The sequence below is a fragment of the Carcharodon carcharias genome, chromosome 1, assembly GCF_017639515.1.
Source record: "Carcharodon carcharias isolate sCarCar2 chromosome 1, sCarCar2.pri, whole genome shotgun sequence".
In the NCBI taxonomy this organism is placed as follows: Eukaryota; Metazoa; Chordata; class Chondrichthyes; order Lamniformes; family Lamnidae; genus Carcharodon; species Carcharodon carcharias.
In genome coordinates, this window is record NC_054467.1 from 263,205,535 (window position 1) to 263,225,407 (window position 19,873).

General features: G+C 48.6%; 1 protein-coding gene across 1 annotated transcript; it reads right to left on the minus strand.

Annotated features, from left to right (window-relative positions):
* Nucleotides 1-438: 438 nt before the first annotated feature.
* LOC121277691 lies at nt 439-18,919 on the minus strand. The gene is made up of 9 exons (XM_041187354.1): nt 18,805-18,919; nt 16,735-16,876; nt 15,381-15,485; nt 11,817-11,895; nt 8,486-8,621; nt 5,746-5,820; nt 4,775-4,877; nt 2,246-2,352; nt 439-1,991 (listed from the first exon to the last, which is right to left on the minus strand). Exons 1-9 carry the CDS (start codon nt 18,879-18,881, stop codon nt 1,859-1,861), a joined length of 957 nt encoding a protein of 318 aa, XP_041043288.1. The 5' UTR covers nt 18,882-18,919; the 3' UTR covers nt 439-1,858.
* Between the last annotated feature and the right edge of the window lie 954 nt (nt 18,920-19,873).

The window sequence follows — 19,873 nt, forward strand, 5'->3', positions numbered from 1 at the left end:
ATGCCGAGGTTTGAGCAGGAGGAATACACTGTGACGTTTGCCCACTCTCCAGAAATGGTTGTAGGGAGAAGGCTGGCAGCAAGAGTTGGGTCTGACAGACTGAAACAATACAGGATAACTTGAAAATCAATTGGAAATAGAACAAAGTTTCTCATTAGCAGAGTCTTTAGAAACCTCGGTGAAGTCATTTCAGCCAGCAAGTTTAAAAAAAAAACTTTGCTCGTGAGTTTAAGGAGCCGATCTTTAGAAACACCCTCACTAACCAGTATCAACCTGTGTATCCATCAAGTCTAAAGTGACCTGGTGCTGACTTGTAGGATTCTCAGGATAACCAATAGCCAATGTGTCAGCGTTATGTGTGGCTCACCATGCTGTATTGAGGTGTGTGTCAGGAGCCAAGGCTGGTAAAGGAAGAGACGAAGTATACAAGAGTCTGAGTGGGATTTTATCTGGACATATATTTGCAGTCTCTGGCACTGCTCATTTTCCTCCAATCATTTCGTATCCTGTTATAGAAACTTGATTTTTTTTATATATATATATATATCATATATATATATATAAATAAAGGCATTGTGCATTTTATAAAAGGTAAAATCAGCTAATTTATTACAGGGTGCAACATTTTAACAATCATCAGAGTGCAATGCCTCCAATATGGCACAATAGGGAGCAGAGAGCAGGTTCAAAACAAACCCCCTCCCCCCCCCACCCCCTCAACCCTTAAACACATTTGTAGACATGGTTTATGGAATCAATCGGCACAACTGCAGGTATGGCAACACAAAGACCAGGAGTTGAGGCAGCGTTGAACAAGGTGGGATCGCAGCGCGGAAACTGTCTCCAGGAGCAAGCCCACAGCCAGCAGCTCCGAGAACAACTTTCAACTTAAACGCCCGAGGCACACCAAGACAGTGTGGACAGGAGGTTTGACAGCACATTGAATTCACAGAGCTCACTCTGTCCGTTCTGCAGAGGGTGATCATCACGACAGTATTCCATGCTGGAGGGTGACATTTTCAGGAATAGTCTGATTCCACCCTCCCCCTTCCCCCCCCACAACCCGCCAAACAGCTCATTCCTGATTTGGGGCTTTTAACCAAGCCAGGAACACTCCCCACAGGAGGAAATATTAAAATGCAAAGCCCTTCCCACATTCTGTAGGGAGGTTGGGATAGCTCTGCCTCCAAATAGCATTCCATTACCTGGGTTCCTTCTGTCAGAGAAGGGACGAGCACTAAATCCAGTCAGGCCTCCCACAGCAGGAGGGCAGGTGACGAGTGATCTCCACGCACCCCCCCCCCAACTCCTCTAACCACGAGACCAAGTACAGTAAGCATGGGCCACTTGTGGTCAAGGCTGTCCATTGGAAGGGCACCCAGGCTGCACCATTTAATCCCAGAGGCGGGTGGGGGGAACTTGCAATGCCTGCAGACTCGTGCTTACGCTCCAGAGATCCACTGAAGAGATGACTGCCACATTGCAGTCCTGAACCTCTGGCCCGTGTGCCTTGGGAATGTTCAATCACTCTTTGTACAAACAGCACTGGAAACCCTGCTCCTTCACACGTGGAACCCCTCCTTGTAACTCCTGCTCTCCTCCACATTCGGCGGAAAGACTTTTAAAGTTCATTTTCCAACTCAAAAGTGTCCTTGCTTGTCTCTCGCAGACATGATTGCAAAAACGGCTCTACCGCAGTCGAGGAGACAGCAACATCCTCTATTGTACATCACTCGTTCTGTTCACTGATCCGTTAGTTATCGCAGTCCGTTATCTGGCACCGCCTCGTTGTCACAACTTGGGGCGAGGGGGGTCTTCTTTTGAAATATAAATAAAGGTACGTGCGCCTGGTCGATGTTTAATTCTGAGAGACCTTGCTGTCCACGCCTTTGTGCTGTGGAATGTGCCGGAAGCGACACTTGTCTCCGTAGACGCAGCCGATGTTCCTCCAGAAATGGCACTCTATGGTGGGTGGGATTTTCACCTTCTCCCTGTTGGAGGTGTGAGTGAGAGATCAGTTAGTCGCCGGGGGGGGGGGGGGGGGGGGGGGGGGGGGGGCGGGATGGAGAATGGGAGGCAGGAATGGAGGGGCAGGTGGGTGGGTGGTGGGGTTGAACAAATCGCAATAGATGTGTGGGGGTCAGCGGTGTTGCTAGTGAATCTACAGTGAGCGTCAGATCCCATCTGCCCCTGGTCTGGGAAGAGTTTGCAGCAGCAGAGGGCACAGTACACAAGCGCTACTTACACAAGTGAAGGTTTAACGGCTGGAGCAGCCGTCTTGGCTGCTCCAAGGTTTTTATAATTATTGTCAGGATGGCGAATCACCAGCTTGGTGCCTTCAAGTTCAGTACCCTGTGGAAAGGAGGGAGAGCAATCAGTGGAGCAGCAGCAAACTCAGACACGGCATGGAGCAAACTTCAAACAGCCTTTCTTGCAAGTTCTGCTAGCTGCATTGTCTCCATCTACTGACGCTCGTGTCCTCACTATCTCCTCTGATCTCCAGCGCAATTCCTTATTCTCCCACTGCTGACGGCTCCGTTCTCCAGCTATTGACTCTTGGCCTCACTGCTGAATGATTCCTCTCTAGGGACAAATGCTTCTTTTTCCCTCGATATCTCTGAACTCCATCCTTGAAAATGTTTCCACCTCTGGGAGGCTCCTCTGAGCTGATTCATCTCTTGTCCCCTTTTGCTCTCTAACTCCTGATAGTGACCGTCACTACTGTCCCTTATCCTGCCGCACTCTGCTCCTCACGTACCGCAGTCCATCCTTCAAACAGCGCAAGTTTTAGTTCTGTCAAAGTTCAGCATCGTGCCCTCCCCCTTTCTCCTGCCTTCCTCTGACATTCTGGTCTCTCACCGCATCTTGCTCTCCATCCTACCTGTGTCCAGCTGCCACCTGATTTCCAGAGACACCCACCCACACCAGTCTGCCAGTGCAAGCCCGCATCCTCCAGTTCCTGACTAACCCCTGTGCCGGCCCTCAACTCTGTTTTTAAACTAAAAAACAATGGACTTAATTCACAGGTCAGCCACGATCTCACTGAATGGCAGGACAGACAACAGGGGTTAAATGGCCTAGGCCTACGGGTCCCAAGACCAACACCATCCCCTCCCTCCACGCTCCAGTCCCCCAACACCCTCTCCCACACCCTCCAGTACCCCGCCGTCCCCTCCCCCACCATTCCCCCCCTCACCACACACCAATCTCCTGCCGTCCGCACTCCAGTCTCTTGCCAGCCACATCCCTCGACTCCTGCCATCCCTTCCACCCACCTTCCAAGATTGCAGCCAGCCCCTCGCCCTCGTGCCCTGACACGCCCCACCCCCGTCCTCCCGCCCCTTCGACCCACCCTGCCTCTCGCCACCTCCTTGCCACACACCAACCCCTCCCCTGCCTCCCGCCAACCCCTCCCCCGCTCTCCCGCCTCCCACCCACCCCCCTGCCTCCCGCCCACCCCTCCCCCGCTCTCCCGCCCACCCCTCCCCCGCCTCCCGCCCACCCCTCCCCCGCCCTCACGCCCACCCCTCCCCCGCCCTCCCGCCCACCCCTCCCCCGTCTCCCGCCCACCCCTCCCCCGCCTCCCACCAACCCCTCCCCTGCCCTCCTGCCCACTCCTCCCCCCGCTCTCCCACCAACCCCTCCCCCGCCCTCCCGTCCACCCCTCCCCCGCCTCCCTCCAACCCCTCCCCTGCTCTCCCGCCCACCCCTCCCCCGCTCTCCCACCAACCCCTCCCCCGCCCTCCTGTCCACCCCTCCCCGCCTCCCCCGCCCTCCCGTCTCCCGCCCACCCCTCCCCCGTCTCCCCCAACCCCTCCCCCACCCTCCCATCTCCCGCCAACCCCTCCCCCGCCAACCCCTCCCCTGCTCTCCCGCCCTCCCGTCTCCCCCAACCCCTCCCCCACCCTCCCGCCAACCCCCCCGCCCTCCCGTCTACCGCCCACCCCTCCCCCGCTCACCCCCTCCCCCGCTCTCCCACCAACCCCTCCCCCACCCTCCCGTCCACCCCTCCCCCGCCCTCCCACCAACCCCTCCCCCACCCTCCCGTCCACCCCTCCCCGCCTCCCCCCAACCCCTCCCCCGCCCTCCCGTCTCCCGCCCACCCCTCCCCCGCCCTCCCGTCTCCCGCCCACCCCTCCCCCGTCTCCCCCAACCCCTCCCCCGCCCTCCCGTCTCCCGCCCACCCCTCCCCCGCCCTCCCGCCTCCCATCTTCCCATCTTCCCCTCTTGCCTGCCCTCCCAGTAATACTGAATCCTCCTCTGTGTGGAGCTGTCCCATAAATCACTGCAACCCCCGGCAGAGCGGGGAACCGGGAAACTAGTGACCCTGCTGACTCCTCCACGGGCTTGAACCTCCTGTATTCAGGCAATCCGGAACAGAAAGAAGAGAACTAGAGCCGGAGTAGGAACAGGCTAATGCAGTCACCGTGAGTAAGGTACAGTACAGCTCACAGCAATGAGCCGGGACTGCCACTCATTGAAGATGTCTTGTCTGGTGCTGGCGGTCAGCCAGAACCTTCACTCAGGCCTTTGCTCGTCCTCTACATTCTCCATCACTGCAGCTCCCACTGGTGGTGAGGACATTCCAAGTTACTCCAGAGGGGTGAACACACTGCTTCTTCATGACAAACAATTTTTTTTCACTGCTCGGACCTTGGCAAGTAATGCAACTCCACCTTGGGAGTTTTATATCAAAACATTTTACTCAGGAAAGCACAGCAGGAGGACAGTCCTGACGGTGCACCTGCCAGAAACAGTCCGTACGCTCCGTTACCTGTAACTCCGCAATGGCACGCTCCGCTCCCTGTTTGGTCGTGAAGTTAATGAAGGCACAAAAGCGATCTTGAAGCATTCGGATGCTGTGTATGATTCCAACACTGCAGTGGCAACACAAAGGAATTTTCAGCAAACTCGGGCTATTGTTCCAATAAATTAAACAAAGGAGTTGGTCACTCCCCGCCCAGGCCTACAAACGTGACTCTTTGGAGAGGGGAAGAGTGGGAGGAGGCAGCTCTACACCTCTCCTGCAGGGAGAAGCGGCTTGGAACAGTAGAGGACATAATGTCAAGCCAGAACAGCAGGACTAACAACAGAACTAAGTACAAATAGAAGGGTCATTTGGACTCGAAACGTTAACTGTGCTCCTACGCGCAGATGCTGCCAGACCTGCTGAGTTTTTCCAGGTATTTCTGTTTCTGTTTCGGGATTTCCAGCATCCACAGTTTTTTGCTTTTATCTTAAGGTCAAGCCAGTGCTGGTGCCGCTACCAAGGTTCAAACTCAGGAATCTATCTAGGACACCAGGATCCTCTTGCTTAACTCCTGCCGGCCACATGCTAGTCAGGATACTTTACTTTACAACTCTTGTTAAAGTAGGAAGGCCAGCCAAGAGCGACTCTTTCCCCAAACTACCGATTCCGCCCCTTAAACACCGCCTCTGAGCCAAGGTCTGGGGGTTCCGTGATGCCGCTTCACCCAGCAGGCAAGCAGCCCCTGAATGATTCTCAAGAGATCTTTCCTGAAGTGGGGCACCAATTCAGTCTGCTGGGCTGGAATCTGGAACAAAGCCCCCTCCTCCAGCCCACAGACAAGATCGTAGCGATGATCTTATAACCACACAGGGAGCAGATTTACAGACCAGCTGCGGCACTAATATTTTTGCGAGCCCGCCGTGCGATAAAGCCCTATCCCTAACTCCGGTGCCTTCCGCAATCCGTTGCTTCCAGCATCTAATTAAGTGACTCACGTTTCAAACTTTGTGCGCAATGCTTCTTCAGTAATTCGAGTGGTTACGTTCCCAATCCAGATCGGAAACAATTCCCTGAAAAACACAAGACTTCCGACGTTACAATTTGAACACAAAAAGGAACCTGAACCAGAGTGTAACAGCACAAAGGAAAGAGAGATCAAACATATTTAACACAGACAACACAGGCAGAGAGAGATTAAAAATATGAATATACAAAACTGGGCCATGACCAATATCCTGGTGCGACTGGGAAATGTTGAAACCAGCTTGGCAAAGGGACAGGAACCAGGAGGTAATATCAGAGGGGTGGTGGGGTGGGGGGAGGGGCTGGGGAGCGTTGCCAAGGTGTGCAAAGGATTGGGCAAGGCAGATAGCACTAGAATCAAAAAATACTAAGAAGTTACGTCTGGTCAGAGTAATAGGGAATGCACTAATTTCTAAATTAGCTGTACAGTGCATGTTATGTGAACGAATGGCGTGTGGTAGGTAAGGTTGGTGAACTACACGTACGGGTAGCCAAGTGAAAATATGATCCTGTGACTATAACGGAGACCCGGCTCAAAAAAGAGCAGCACTGGGTACTAACTATTCCAGGATAACAAGATATTCAGGGAAAATAAGGAAGGAAAGAGGAGTGCTGGCAGTAACGATTTAGGAGAATATTACAGTGCTAGAGAGTGACGAAGGGCAGCATCTATTTTGTTAGAGTTAAGAAGCTATACGGGTGCCATTATACTGCTGGGTTCATTCTATAGGCCACCAATAGTGGGATAGATATATATAATGGGGTACTTTAATTATCATAATATAGATTGGAATAGTAATAATGTAAGGGCAAACAGGAGGAAGAGTTTCTAAAGTGTTAGGTAGAATTTTCTACATCAGTGTGTTTCCAGGCCAGAGGAAGGAGGCATTGCTGGATTTGGTTCTCAGCAATGAGGTGGGCTAAGTGGATCAAGTGTCAGTAGGGGAACATTTAGGGGACAGTGATCATTGCATCGTAAGGTCTAGATTGGTTCCGGAAAGGGACAAGGCGAAATCAAGAGTAAAAATAATTAATGGGGCGAGAACAGATCTGGCCCAGGTAAATTGGAATTAACGAGTAGCAGGCCAAACTGTAACGGAACAACAGGCTACCTTGAAAGAGGAGGTAGTTTGGGTACAGTCGAGGTACATTCCCACAAGGGGGAAAAGATGAAGCGAAAGAAGGTATCCAGCTTCTTGGGTGTTGTTGGAGCTGCACTCAGCAAGTGGAGATTCTTCCATCACACGCCTTGTACCTTGTAGATGGTGGATAGGCTTTGGGGGGGGGGGGGGGGGGGGGGGGGGGTCGCACGATTCCTAGCCTCTGACCTGCTCTTGTAGCCACGGTATTTATATGGCTAGTCCAGTTCAGTTTCTGGTCAATGGTAACCATCAGGATGTTGATGATGGGAGATTCAACAATGGTAATATCATTGAATGTCAAGGGGCAATAGTTAAGATTCTCTCTTGTTGGAGATGGTCATTGCCTGGCACTTCTGTGGCGCAAATGTTACTTGCCGCTTATGAGCCCAACCCTGGATATTGTCCAGGTTCCACTCTCCTGTTTGGTCCCTACAGCCAGTTAATTCCCTTCAATTGCTCATCCAATTTCCTTTTGAAATCATTAATCAACTCTGTTTCCAGCTACCTGATGGACAGTGTGTGTTCCAGGTCATTACTGCTCACTGTATAAAAAGGTTTGTCCTCACATTCCCCCACATCTCTCGCCCAAAGCCTTAAATCTGTGTCCACTAGTCCTTGTACCATCAGCGAATGGGAAAGTTTATTTTTTGACTTCCTTAACAGTTAAAGCATTTAAGACTTGAAGACAAATATTGTGGGAAACGGGGAAAAGGCAGGGTAATAGGGTTCGAGCTTTTTTCTTTACTCTTTCATGGGATGTGGGTGGCGCTGGCAAGGCCAGCATTTGTTGCCCACCCCTACTGTCCTTGAACGGAGTGGTTTGCGAGGCCATTTCAGAGGGCAGTTAGGAGCCAACCACATTGCTGTGGGTCTGAAGTCACGTGTAGGCCAGACCAGGTAAGGGCGGCAGGTTTCCTTTCCACAAGGGCCTTAGTGAAGCTGCTCCGAAGCAGGGTCATACAGGCTCGAAACATTAACTCTGTTTCTCTCTCCACGGATGCTGTCAGGCCTGATGAGATTTTTCCAGCATTTTCTATTTTTATTTTACATTAGTGAGCCAGATGGGTTTCCATGACAATTGGTGACAGTTTCATGATCGCCGTTCCTGAGATTAGCTTTTCAATTCCATATTTTATTAATTGAATTTAAGTTCCACCAGCTGCCATGGTGGGATTTGAACCCATGTCCCCAGAGCATTAGTTTGGACCTCTAGATTGCTAGTCCGGTAACATACCCACTGAGATGGGGGCGCAGCGGTAAACTGTGGCAAGAGGAGGACAGGCAGCAGGCATCACAGGCTGCATGGTCTCCTTTCTGTGCATCTACAACTGCATCACTTGGCTTATGTTCTGCAAAAGAGAGTTACAGATACTTTCTATGATGATGAAACTGTGACTGGGTACAGGGGAACAACAGGAGGCCATTCAGCCCCTCATGCCTGTTGTGCCATTCAGTTAGATCATTGCTGATGTGTATCTTAAGTCAAGATATCTGCCTTGGTTCGGTAACCCTCAATACCCTTGCCCAAATGACTATGAAGGGTGTCGCTCTAAACAGATGCTGCACTTACCTTGGCTGCTGCAGCTGTGGCTGCACTAACAGTGAGGCAGGTTTATTTTTGGATTTTTTCACACGTACAAAGTCCTTATCGTCTTCATCCGATACATATACGCTTGTGTTAATATGGCTGTTTCGGGGTTTTGGAGCTGAAATAAAGATGGAAGAGAGTAGAGGCAGTGAACAAAATTAAACTGTTCAGAGATGCTGAAGTAGGTTCAACAATTAATGTTCAAAGACAATTTATGGGGTCAAAGGGATATGATGGGTCGAATGGCCTCCTTTGCATGGTACACTTACATTAACCTCCAATGGTGAGGCTGTGAGCGGACTCGAACTCACCAATAGACTTTCACTTAGTCCGAGCTTCCAATCTTCCCTCCTCCTAGCCCGCTGCAATTCCCAATAGCTTTGCCAAGTCTCCACCCCTCTTCTATCCACTGAGACAGCTGGAAGCAGCCCAACATCCAAAACATACGAATGAGGAGGAGCAGGCCATTCAGCCCCTCGAGCCTGCTCCGCCGTTTAATATCACGGCTGATCTGATGGTAACCTGAAATCTGCATCCCGCTTACAGTCGATAACCTAGCACCCCCTTGCTTAGCAAGAATCTATCCACCTCTGCCTTAAAAATATTCAAAGACTCTGCTTACACTGCCTTTCCAGGAAGAGAGTTACAAAGACTCACGACCCTCTGAGTGAAAAGATTTTGCCTCATCCCTGTTTTAAATAGGCAACCACTTATTTTTAAACAGTGGCCCCTAGTTCTATATTCTCCTACAAGAGGAAACATCCTATCCACATCCACCCTGTCAAGACCCCTCAGGATCTTATATGTTTCAATCAAATCGCCTCTTACTCTTCTAAACTCCAGCGGATACAAGCCTAGTCTGTCCAGCCTTTATTTTTTTTTTATTCATTCATGGAACATGGGCTTCACTGGCTGGGCCCAGCATTTATTGCCCATCCCTAATTGCCCTTGAGAAGGTGGTGGGTGAGCTGCCTTCTTGAACCGCTGCAGTCCATGTGGTGTAGGTACACCCACAGTGCTGTTAGGGAGGGAGTTCCAGGATTTTGACCCAGCGACAGTGAAGGAACAGCGATATGTATCCAACTCTGAGCAGAGCGGGGCTGTAAGCAGCGAGACTTCAGTGAGCAGAGCAGGGTCTAAATTTAAGGAAATAGTCTTTTAAATAAAAACAAAAAAGTATGGCAAGTGAGCTCAGTCCCCAGTTATGCCTGTCTCTTTACGAGGTTTGTGGAACATCCCTTGCTCCAATCCTACTCAGGTCCTCTCCCACAACTCTTTCTCCAGTGCGTCGGTGACTGTTTCGGTGCTGCTTCATGCTCTCATCTGGACCTGGAAAAATGTATTAATTTTGCTTCAATTTCCACCCCTCCATCATTTTCACGTTGTCCATCTCTGACACTTCCCTCCCCCTCCTTGACCTCTGTCTCAATTTCTGGTCATAGACTGTCCACCAACATCCATTACAAGCCTACCGACTCCCACAGCTACCTCGACTTCAACTCCTCACACTCCTCCATCCCATTCTCTCAGTTCCTTCGCCTCTGTCGAATTTGTTATAATAATGCCACTTTCCAAAATAGTGCTTCTGACATGTCTTCCTTCTTCCTTAACCGAGGTTTCCCAGCCACGGTGGTCGACAGGGCCCTCAACCGTGTCCGACCCATCTCCCGCGCCTCTGCCCTCACACCTTCCTCTCCCTCCCAGAACCATGATAGGATCCTCCTTGTCCTCACTTATCACCCCACCAACCTCCGCATTCAAAGGATCATCCTCCGCCATTTCCGCCAACTCCAACATGATGCCACCACCAAACACATCTTCCCTTCACCCCCCTGGCAGCATTCCGTAGGGATCGTTCCCTCCGGGACACCCTGGTCCTCCATCATCCCCAGCACATCAACCCCCTCCCACAGCACCTTCACATGCAATCACAGAAGGTGCAACACCTGCCCCTTTACTTCCCCCCCTCCAAGGGCCCAAACACTCCTTTCAATTGAAGCAGCATTTCACTTGCTCAATTTGGTCCACATTATTCGCTGGTCCCAATGCGGTTTCCTCTACATTGGAGAGACCAAACGCAGACTGGGTGACCGCTTTGCAGAACACCTTCGGTCTGTCCACAAGCATGACCCAGACCTCCCTGTCTTTTGCCATTTCAGTGAAGCTAAATGCAAATTGAAGGAACAGCACCTCATCTTCCGAGTACGCACTTTACAGCCTTCTGGACTTAACATTGAGTTCAACAACTTCAGACCATGAACTCTCTCCTCCATCCTCACCCCTTTCTGATCCTCCTTTGTCAAATATTCATTTTTATCTTTTAATTGAGATATATATATATATATTTTTTTTCCCACCTATTTTTATTATTTTTTTTTAAGTTATTTCCATTTTCATTCATTGTTTTATCCCCACCTTTCAGATAATATTTCGATGTTTTTTCCCCCCGACTAGGGCCATATGTCACTTGCTCATCCTGCTTCCTACTCTTAATGTCACCATTAACACCTCCTTTAGCCAGTATCACCACCTTTAACACCCCTTCGACCTTTTGTTTATGACATCTTCTGCAATCTCTCCTTTGCCTCCATCCATCGCTGACCCTCTATCCAGCTTCACCTATCCCACCCCCCTTATACAGGATATATTTCACCACATTTTTACTTCTCTTTAGTTCTGAAGAGTCATACGGACTCGAAATGTTAACTGTCTTTCTCTCCACACAGATGCTGTCAGACCTGGTGAGATTTTCCAGCACTTTTTATTTTTGTTTCAGATTTCCAGCATCTGCAGTATTTTGCCTGCATCAGCTATTTCACTAGCCAAGACCTTAGAGTGAAGTCCATCAGGACTCACAAAACCTTCAGCCGTACCTCTGGAGTTGAATATTCCACCTCACTCCAGGTTGGTTACCCATACTCTTACTGTCACAATGGGGCATTCACCCATCACACCCTAGTGCTCAGTGCTCTACACTGTCTCCTGGTTAAGTTTCGATTTTAAAATCCTCATCCTCGTTTTAAATCCCTGCCTGGCCTCACTCCTCCAATTCTGAGCCCTTGAGCATCCTGATTTTAATTACTTCATGCATTCAACTACCCAGATCCTAAGCTCTGGAATTTCCTCCCTAATGCCCTTTACCTCACTCAGCACCTTAAGGACACAGCTTAAGGCCTACCTTATTTGAAAGCACACCTGTGAAGTGCCTTAGGGCATTTTATGCTAAAGGTGCTATGTAAGTACAAGCTGTTGCTACCGACAGACGAGAGGGATCAGCCAGACAGACAGGTAACGTAACAAGCAAGGTTCTCACCTGAAGACAATAGTACTTGTTCTAAGCTTCCATATTTACTTAGAATCTCTTCACACTGCTGCTGAGTAAAACCTCGCTCCTGCAAATTCAAAACACACAACAGGTTTCAATATTAAATAGGAAGGGAGAGGGATCAGGAGTCGCAGCTTAAAGAACAGCCCCACTCAGTTTTCTCAGGGGTGATAAGTGAGTGCAACGTGTCTACCGCCTACAAACAGCTCCAAGATAACACCAGCCTACATAAACACCACTTCAATACATAACGAGTGGAGCACAGACCTTTCAAGGTGCTTTATCAATACAGGTTGGGGTTATGCTAGCATTTAGCTCAGGTAGTTGGGCTTCAGGAAACATGGCTTCAAATCCCACTCCAGAGACTCTGGCAAAAAAAAAAAATCCAAGCTGACACTCCGGTGCAGTGCATTCAGAAAGTGCTGCATTGTCAGGAGGGGCTGTCTATCAAACAAGGCTAATAATTGCTAAGGAGGAGGTATTAAGATAGGCTGGTTATTCTTAAAATTGCTAAGATACCGGGCCGGACAAGATGTATCCAAGGATACTGAGGCAAGGGTGGAAATTGTGGCGACACTGGCCATGATCTTCCGATCCTCCTTAGATACAGGGCGGCACCAGAGGGCCAGAGAATTGAAAATTTTACACCCTTGTTCATATATGAGTGCAAGGATACACCCAGCAAATACAGCCCAGTCAACTGAATCTCGGTGGTGGGGAAGCTTCTAGAAATAATAATCCAGGACAAAAACTAACAGGACAAATGTGGATTAATTAAGGAAAGCCAGCACAGATTTGTTAAGGGCAAATCGTGCTGAACTAACTTGCTCATAGAGTTGGCTGATGGGATAAAAGGTTGACATGGGTAACGCGGTTGATGGAGTGCATGTGGACTTCGAAAAGGTATCTGATAAAATGACACATTAGAGACTTCTCAGCACAGGTAGGACCCATGGAACAAAAGGGACTGAAGCAGCAGGGATACAAAATTGGCTGAGTGTCAGGAAACAGCGAGTAGTGGTGGATAGTTGTTTTATCGACTGGAGAAAGGTTTATAGTGGCATTATCAAGGATCAATGTTAGGACCACCGCTTTTCTTAACATATGAACTAGATCTTGGTACATTGGGCACAATTACAAAAGTTATAGATAATATAAAACTTGTAAATATTGCGGAGGACAGTGATAGGACACAGATAGGTTGGTGGAATGGGCAGACATGTGGCACATGAAAGTTCATGCAGCAAAGCGTGAAGTTATACATTTTGGTAGGAAAAATGAGGAGAGGCAACATAAAGTAAAGGGTACCATTATAAGGGGGGAGTGGGAGCAAAGGGACCTGGGTTTCTATGTCCATATGTCATTGAAGGTGGCAGGACAGGTTGAGAGCACAGTTATCTTAGGCATTATTAATAGGGGCACATAGTGTAAAAGCAAGGAAGCTATGTTAAACTTGTATAAAGCACTGGTTTGGCCTCAAATGGAGTATTTCATCCAGTTCTGGACACCACACTTTAGGAGGTATATGAAGGCGTTAGAAAGAGTGCAGAAAAGATTCACAAGAATGTGGCGTGGAACTCCATTTACATAGATTAATTGGAGAAGCTGGGATTGTTCTCCTTGGAGAAGATTAAGAGGAGATTTGATAGAGGTGTTTAAAATCACGACAGGTCTGAACACAGTAGATATGAAGAACTGTTCCCATTGGCGGAAGGATCTAGAACCGAACAAGAGGGTGATTTGTGACAGGCAAAAGAAGCAACGGTGACCTGGGAAATAACAATTGCACACAGTGCGTGGTTCAGATGTGAGATGCACCAGCTGAGTGTGGTAGAGGCAAGATTCAATTGGGGTATTAGAAAGGGAACTGGGCAGTTATCTCAAGAAAGGAAACTTGTAGGGATATGGGGAAAAGAGGTTGTGAGGAGGGGTGAGGGGTGGGGGGGGGAGAGTGGTACTAGAGGCAGCACAGATGAGATGGGTGGAGTGGCCTCCTTCTGTGCTGTAACCATTCCATGATTCAGGTGGATGAGAAACACCATTTTTTTGAAGGTTATTACGGAATTAAAGTCACAGGGTTAAAGTTATTTATGGCACAGGAAGCCATTTAGCTCCATCAAGTCCATGCCTAAGTTCTCCCAGTAGTCTAGTAAACATTTATCCCATTAAACCAGAATTCATCAGATTCATTCAACTGCAAAAGTAAGATGCGTCAGATGCTGGAAATCTGAAATACAAACAGAAAAATGCTGGAAATGTGCTCAGCAGGTCTGGTAGCATCGGCAGAGAGAGAAACCGGGTTAACGTTCCAAGTTGATGACGCTTTCCTCATAGGACGAAAGGAAATTTTGGTTTCTTTGATGAAAGTTCATCGGCCTGAAACATTGACCGTTTTTGCCCTCTCCACAGATGCTAACAGGCCTACCGAGTATTTCCAGAACTGTCATCATCGGTCTCACTGCTGTTTAGAAGACTTCCCTGTCTGGAAAGTGCTTGTTTCATTTGCCTTGTAACAGCGGGGTTTGGCAAAAACAAATTAATTTATCTTTCCAACAGACTCAGAAGACACTGAAGGACAGTGCTGTGGTTCAACAACATCCTCTATTTATTACCCTCCTCATCCCTCCCAGAGGGATGGATGATTGCTGGGTCCCTCTACATGGGGGCAACTCCTAAAACTTTGCTCAAGTCTTCATATGCAAGTGGGCATTGTATGTTGGCTGCTCAACAATGGGGGGCTTCGCAGATGCAGGATCCAAGGGTGAACACAGGCTATCCCAGCCAGGGCCACTGGACAGTCAGTCATCAGCAACTCCGGGTATTGCTGAGGTCCAGGATCACCATAGGCGACAAGCTCAGCTCACACAAGGAGCATTCAGCTCTTGTGAAACACCGGCGCTTGCTGCCCCTCCCATCACACACAATCGTATACACTGCCCCTGTACACCCGTATTCAGCGCCCCTCCCATTATCCACCCCCATACTCTCTGCCCCTCCCATTATACACATCCACATTCACTGCCCCTCGCATTACACACACCCCATATTCCTCGTTTTGTACTTCATGCTTCTATTAATAAAGGCCAAGAAACCCATATGCTTTTTTTTTAAAACAGAAGCCTTCCCAGCTTTTCTTGCCATCATGGATTTGTGAAACCGTACCTACAGCCAGCTCTCCTCATTCTTCCAAAAGACATACACTTCACACTCCTCTGCCTTAAATCTCACCTGACGCGAGTCTGCCCATTTCACCAGTCCAAATGCCCCCTCCTGAGGTCTGTCGCTATAGTCCTCACTATTCACCTGAATCCAGAGTTCCATATCAGCTGCAAACTTTGAAATAATGCCTTGTATACCCAGGTATTAATCTACATCACAAGGAGCAGTGGTCCCAATAGAATCTCAGGGGAACAGCATTTCTCTCCAGCCTGAAAAATGACCATTCACCGCTGCTCTATGCTTTCTATCTCTCAATTTTGTATCTATGCGGCCACTGCCCCTTTAATCCCTATTTAAATATACCACTTCATTGCCTCTCATTATATTACTCACCATCATTAGCTGCATCTGGACTTGAAGTAGTTCACATTCGGCATCTTTACAGGAACTATCAATTCTCAGCACCTCCTGAAAAGCCTCTATGGCCTCTATATATCTCTGCATGTGAAAGGAAAGGCCTGAGGTTATAATGACAGCGATATAAAAAAAAGGCATGATTGCTTGTGTAAGCACAGGGAATTAGTCCCACTCATCAGATGGTAAGGGCTGATGGAAGGGATGGAGCCTCTGTGTGAGAAGTTATTGGGATGTGGGAGTGTGAGGTCCTCGTACTGAAGCAGCGATCCCGGAGGTCATGAGTTTAAATCCCACCATGGCGAGTTGTAAACTTGAATTCAGCAAATCTGGTAGTTTGTGGGACTGGCACCAGGGAGAGTGACCGTGAAGTTGTCAAACTGTCACAAAGACCAACTGCTTTGTTAATGTCCTTCAGGGAAGGGAACTTGCCATCCCTATCCACTCCAGTCTACACGCAGCTTCACTCCTCCAGGATCGGTTCTTAATGCCCCCAAGGACAACCAGAGATGGGCAATACACATGGTCCCTCCCCATGTGGGATGGGCAGTGGTCCATCATTATTCCCCATATCTGAAGAATATGACACACAAATAGTCTTGGTCACTTGGTAGCACAGAACTTGTATATTGCTGAAAAAGAGAGACATGTTATTGAAGCTTTACGTCTTGCACTCATCAGGACAGACATACGAATACCAAATTTCAAAGCGAGCAACAATTTACACTGCACAAGAAACGGTTGCTGGTTGATTGGCAAGCCGACTCTGGTCGAGACATTTCCCTGGTATGTTCTCATGGCATTGCTAAATCAATCAGCACCCTTTTCTCATGTAGCTCTCTGAAATTTGGCATTTTTGCACCTGTCCTGATGAGTGCAAGGTGAAACGCTTCGACAGCCTGTCTATTTTTTCACCAATACACAAAATTGGTCTTCTTCAACCAACTCACAGCAGACATTGAAGGTTGGTTGAAAAGAACATGATTTGGCACAACATACGAAGACCATGAGCATTCGGTGATAGTTGGGGTTTCAGGTTCTGACAGATCAACAGTACCTGTTCTGGCCAGTGACCAAGGTCCAGTTTTTAATAGGAAGCCAGGAATGGCGGCCTAATAAAAAGCAACAGTAGAGTATGGGTTCACAGCAACAATCACACAGAAGGGAAGGGATTAACGTGGGGATGTGAGGAGTCGACTGCCCTCAATAGCAGGGGTACAAAGCCTCAAAGTGTAATGAAGCAGCGTTCACAAAAACCATAACGATCAGAATAAGCCCCAAGTATTCTGTTACAGGCACAAAAGTTTCAGAGCAAAACCGAGATGAAAGATACCTTAACTCCAGCTAATGCTCTCGCTTTCCTGAAATATCCTTTTGGCCATGATGGGTTCAGGTTCACTGCAATCTGAGCATCACTCAGTGCTCGACTATATTGCTTCAGTCTCTCGTAGCAGTAAGAACGGTTTCCAAACAGCCTGTGGAAGAATCAAAGTCAAACCAAAAATTACTCAGGAATTTGTCAAACACTCCTAGGGCAGGTACAGTGCAATTTAGATACACAGTAAAGATCCCTTCACACTATCCCCATCAAATACTCCCAGCATGGGGTTAGATACAGGGTAAAGCTCCCTGTACACTGTCCCATCAAAGACTCCCAGGACAGGTACAGCACGGGGTTAGATACAGAGTAAAGCTCCCTCTACACTGTCCCATCAAACACTCCCAGAGTGGGGTTAGATACAGGGTAAAGCTCCCTGTACACTGTCCCATCAAACACTCCCAGCATGGGGTTAGATACAGGGTAAAGCTCCCTGTACACTGTCCCATCAAACACTCCCAGCATGGGGTTAGATACAGGGTAAAGCTCCCTGTACACTGTCCCATCAAACACTCACAGCATGGGGTTAGATACAGGGTAAAGCTCCCTGTACAGTGTCCTATCAAACACTCCCAGCATGGGGTTAGATACAGGGTAAAGCTCCCCGTACTCTGTCCCATCAAACACTCCCAGCATGGGGTTCGATACAAGGTAAAGGTCCCTGTACACTGTCCCATCAAACACTCTCAGAGCAGCAAGAGCACAGGTTTAACATAGAGTAATGCTCCCTTTACATTGCCCCATCAAACACTCCCAGCACAGGGTTAGATACAGGGTAAAGCTCCCTCTACGTTGCCCCTATCAAACATTCCCAGGACAAGTACAGCACGGGGTTAGATACAGAGTAAAGCTCCCTCTACACGGTCCCCATCAAACACTCCCAGGACAGGTACAGCACGGGGTTAGATACAGAGTCAAGCTCCCTCTACACTGTCCCCATCAAACACTCCCAGGACAGGTACAGCACGGGGTTAGATACTGAGTAAAGCTCCCTCTACACTGTCCCCATCAAACACTCCCAGGACAGGTACAGCACGGGGTTAGATACAGAGTAAAGCTCCCTCTACACCGTCCCTATCAAACATTCCCAGGACAGGTACAGCACGGGGTTAGATACAGAGTATAGCTCCCTCTACACTGTCCCCATCAAACACTCCCAGGACAGGTACAGCACGGGGTTAGATACAGAGTAAAGCTCCCTCTACACTGTCCCCATCAAACACTCCCAGGGCAGGTACAGCACAGGGTTAGATACAGAGTAAATCTCCCTCTACACTGTCCCCATCAAACACTCCCAGGACAGGTACAGCACGGGGTTAGATACAGAGTAAAGCTCCCTCTACACTGTCCCCATCAAACATTCCCAGGGCAGGTACAGCACAGGTGAAGTATTCCCTCTGCATTGTGACACTAATGTGCCTCAGCTCCACTCTCATGAATTTCCATTTACACTAACCGGCATTTGGAAGGGATAGACTCAATTAAATCCTATTATTCGACACTGAATGTTGTGATTTACTTGATAGAGGGGAAATATGAAAAGGCATGACAATCACAACTGAAACAAAACACCGCTTTCTTAAGTCCAACATGATACTGGACGGATTCCAGTACCAGGGCTATTCCTTGGCTCAGTGGTAGCATACTCATCTGAGTCTGAAAGACATGAGCTGCACCTGGACTGATAATTCTCCCAGTGTCCCAGCCAAAATTCACCTCTTGACCAACATCACTAAAAAAGATTATCTGGTCATTAACACAGTGCTGTTTATGGCAGCTGGCTGTGTGCAAATTGGCTACAACATTCCCAGCATTTCAACAGCAGCTGATTGCAGAAGCAGTTTATTGCCTGTAAAGCACTTTGGGACGGCCAGCATTGCTGAAAGTCGCTGCATAAACGCAAATGTTTTAATCCTCCATACAAGCTTCTGTGGTGACTGATACTAGGATGGACCCACATCACTTCCAGCCCAACCCTCTCAGAGACCAAACTGGCAATGTTGAAAATTGGATACAGCCTCTTACCGATACTCCTTGGGATCATATTTAATTGCTTCTGTAAAATATTCCACCGCGTCTCCATAGTGTCCCTTGTTAGCCATACTATTACCTTGCACTACGGAGGGAAACAAAATGAACCAGTCAGTAGCTCCAATTAACAAGAACACAAGCACAACCATAGCAGAAAAGGCCCATTCAGCCCATCAGACAAACTCTACCCCAAGCCTATGCCTGATGATTCTAACATGGACACCTCTTCCACACATTGGACGCAAAATGGTTCATTGACAAAGCAAAGGGCAATGGTCCACAGGGGTTTTTGTCACTCAAAGGGTATTTCCAGTTGGATTCCAAAGACCACAGTGCTGGGTCCCTTGCTTCTTGCGGTACAGAACAACGGTTCAGGCTTCATGGCAGGAGGCAGATTAAAAGGTTTGCAGGTAAGTCAGAGCATTAGAAAAGAGCGTGACCAGGAATTGGGTATAAACAGCTTGGAGAAGGCAAGAGTTCAGTCAGAGGGGAAGGAAAGGGAAATTATTGCGGGATACTAACAGCGCAGAGCAGAAATGACCAGGAGCGGGGATATAAACAGTGTGGAGACATGACTGGGAGCGGGGATATAAACAGTGTTGAGGAGACATAACAGGGAGTGGGGATATAAACAGTGTGGAGGAGAAATGACCGGGAGAGGGATATAAACAGGGTGGAGGAGGGATGACTGGGAGCGGGGATATTAACAGTGTGGAGCAGACATGATCGGGAGAGGGATATAAACAGTGTGGAGGAGACATGACTGGGAGAGGGATATAAACAGTGTGGAGGAGACATGATCGGGAGAGGGATATAAACAGTGTGGAGGAGACATGATCGGGAGAGGGATATAAACAGTGTGGAGGAGACATGACTGGGAGAGGGATATAAACAGTGTGGAGGAGACATGATCGGGAGAGGGATATAAACAGTGTGGAGGAGACATGATCGGGAGAGGGATATAAACAGTGTGGAGGAGACATGATCAGGAGAGGGATATAAACAATGTGGAGGAGACATGATCGGGAGAGGGATATAAACAGTGTGGAGGAGACATGATCGG

Excerpts from the sequence above, each read along its gene's own strand:
- LOC121277691 (XM_041187354.1), bottom strand. The coding sequence starts at position 18,881 with ATGGCTAACAAGGGACACTATGGAGACGCGGTGGAATATTTTACAGAA. Across the intron at positions 15,486-16,734 it reads GAGCATTAGCTGGAGTTAAG|AGATATATAGAGGCCATAGA; the intron begins GTATCTTTCATC and ends TTTCACATGCAG. Across the intron at positions 8,622-11,816 it reads ACAAGTACTATTGTCTTCAG|CTCCAAAACCCCGAAACAGC; the intron begins GTGAGAACCTTG and ends TCTTTATTTCAG.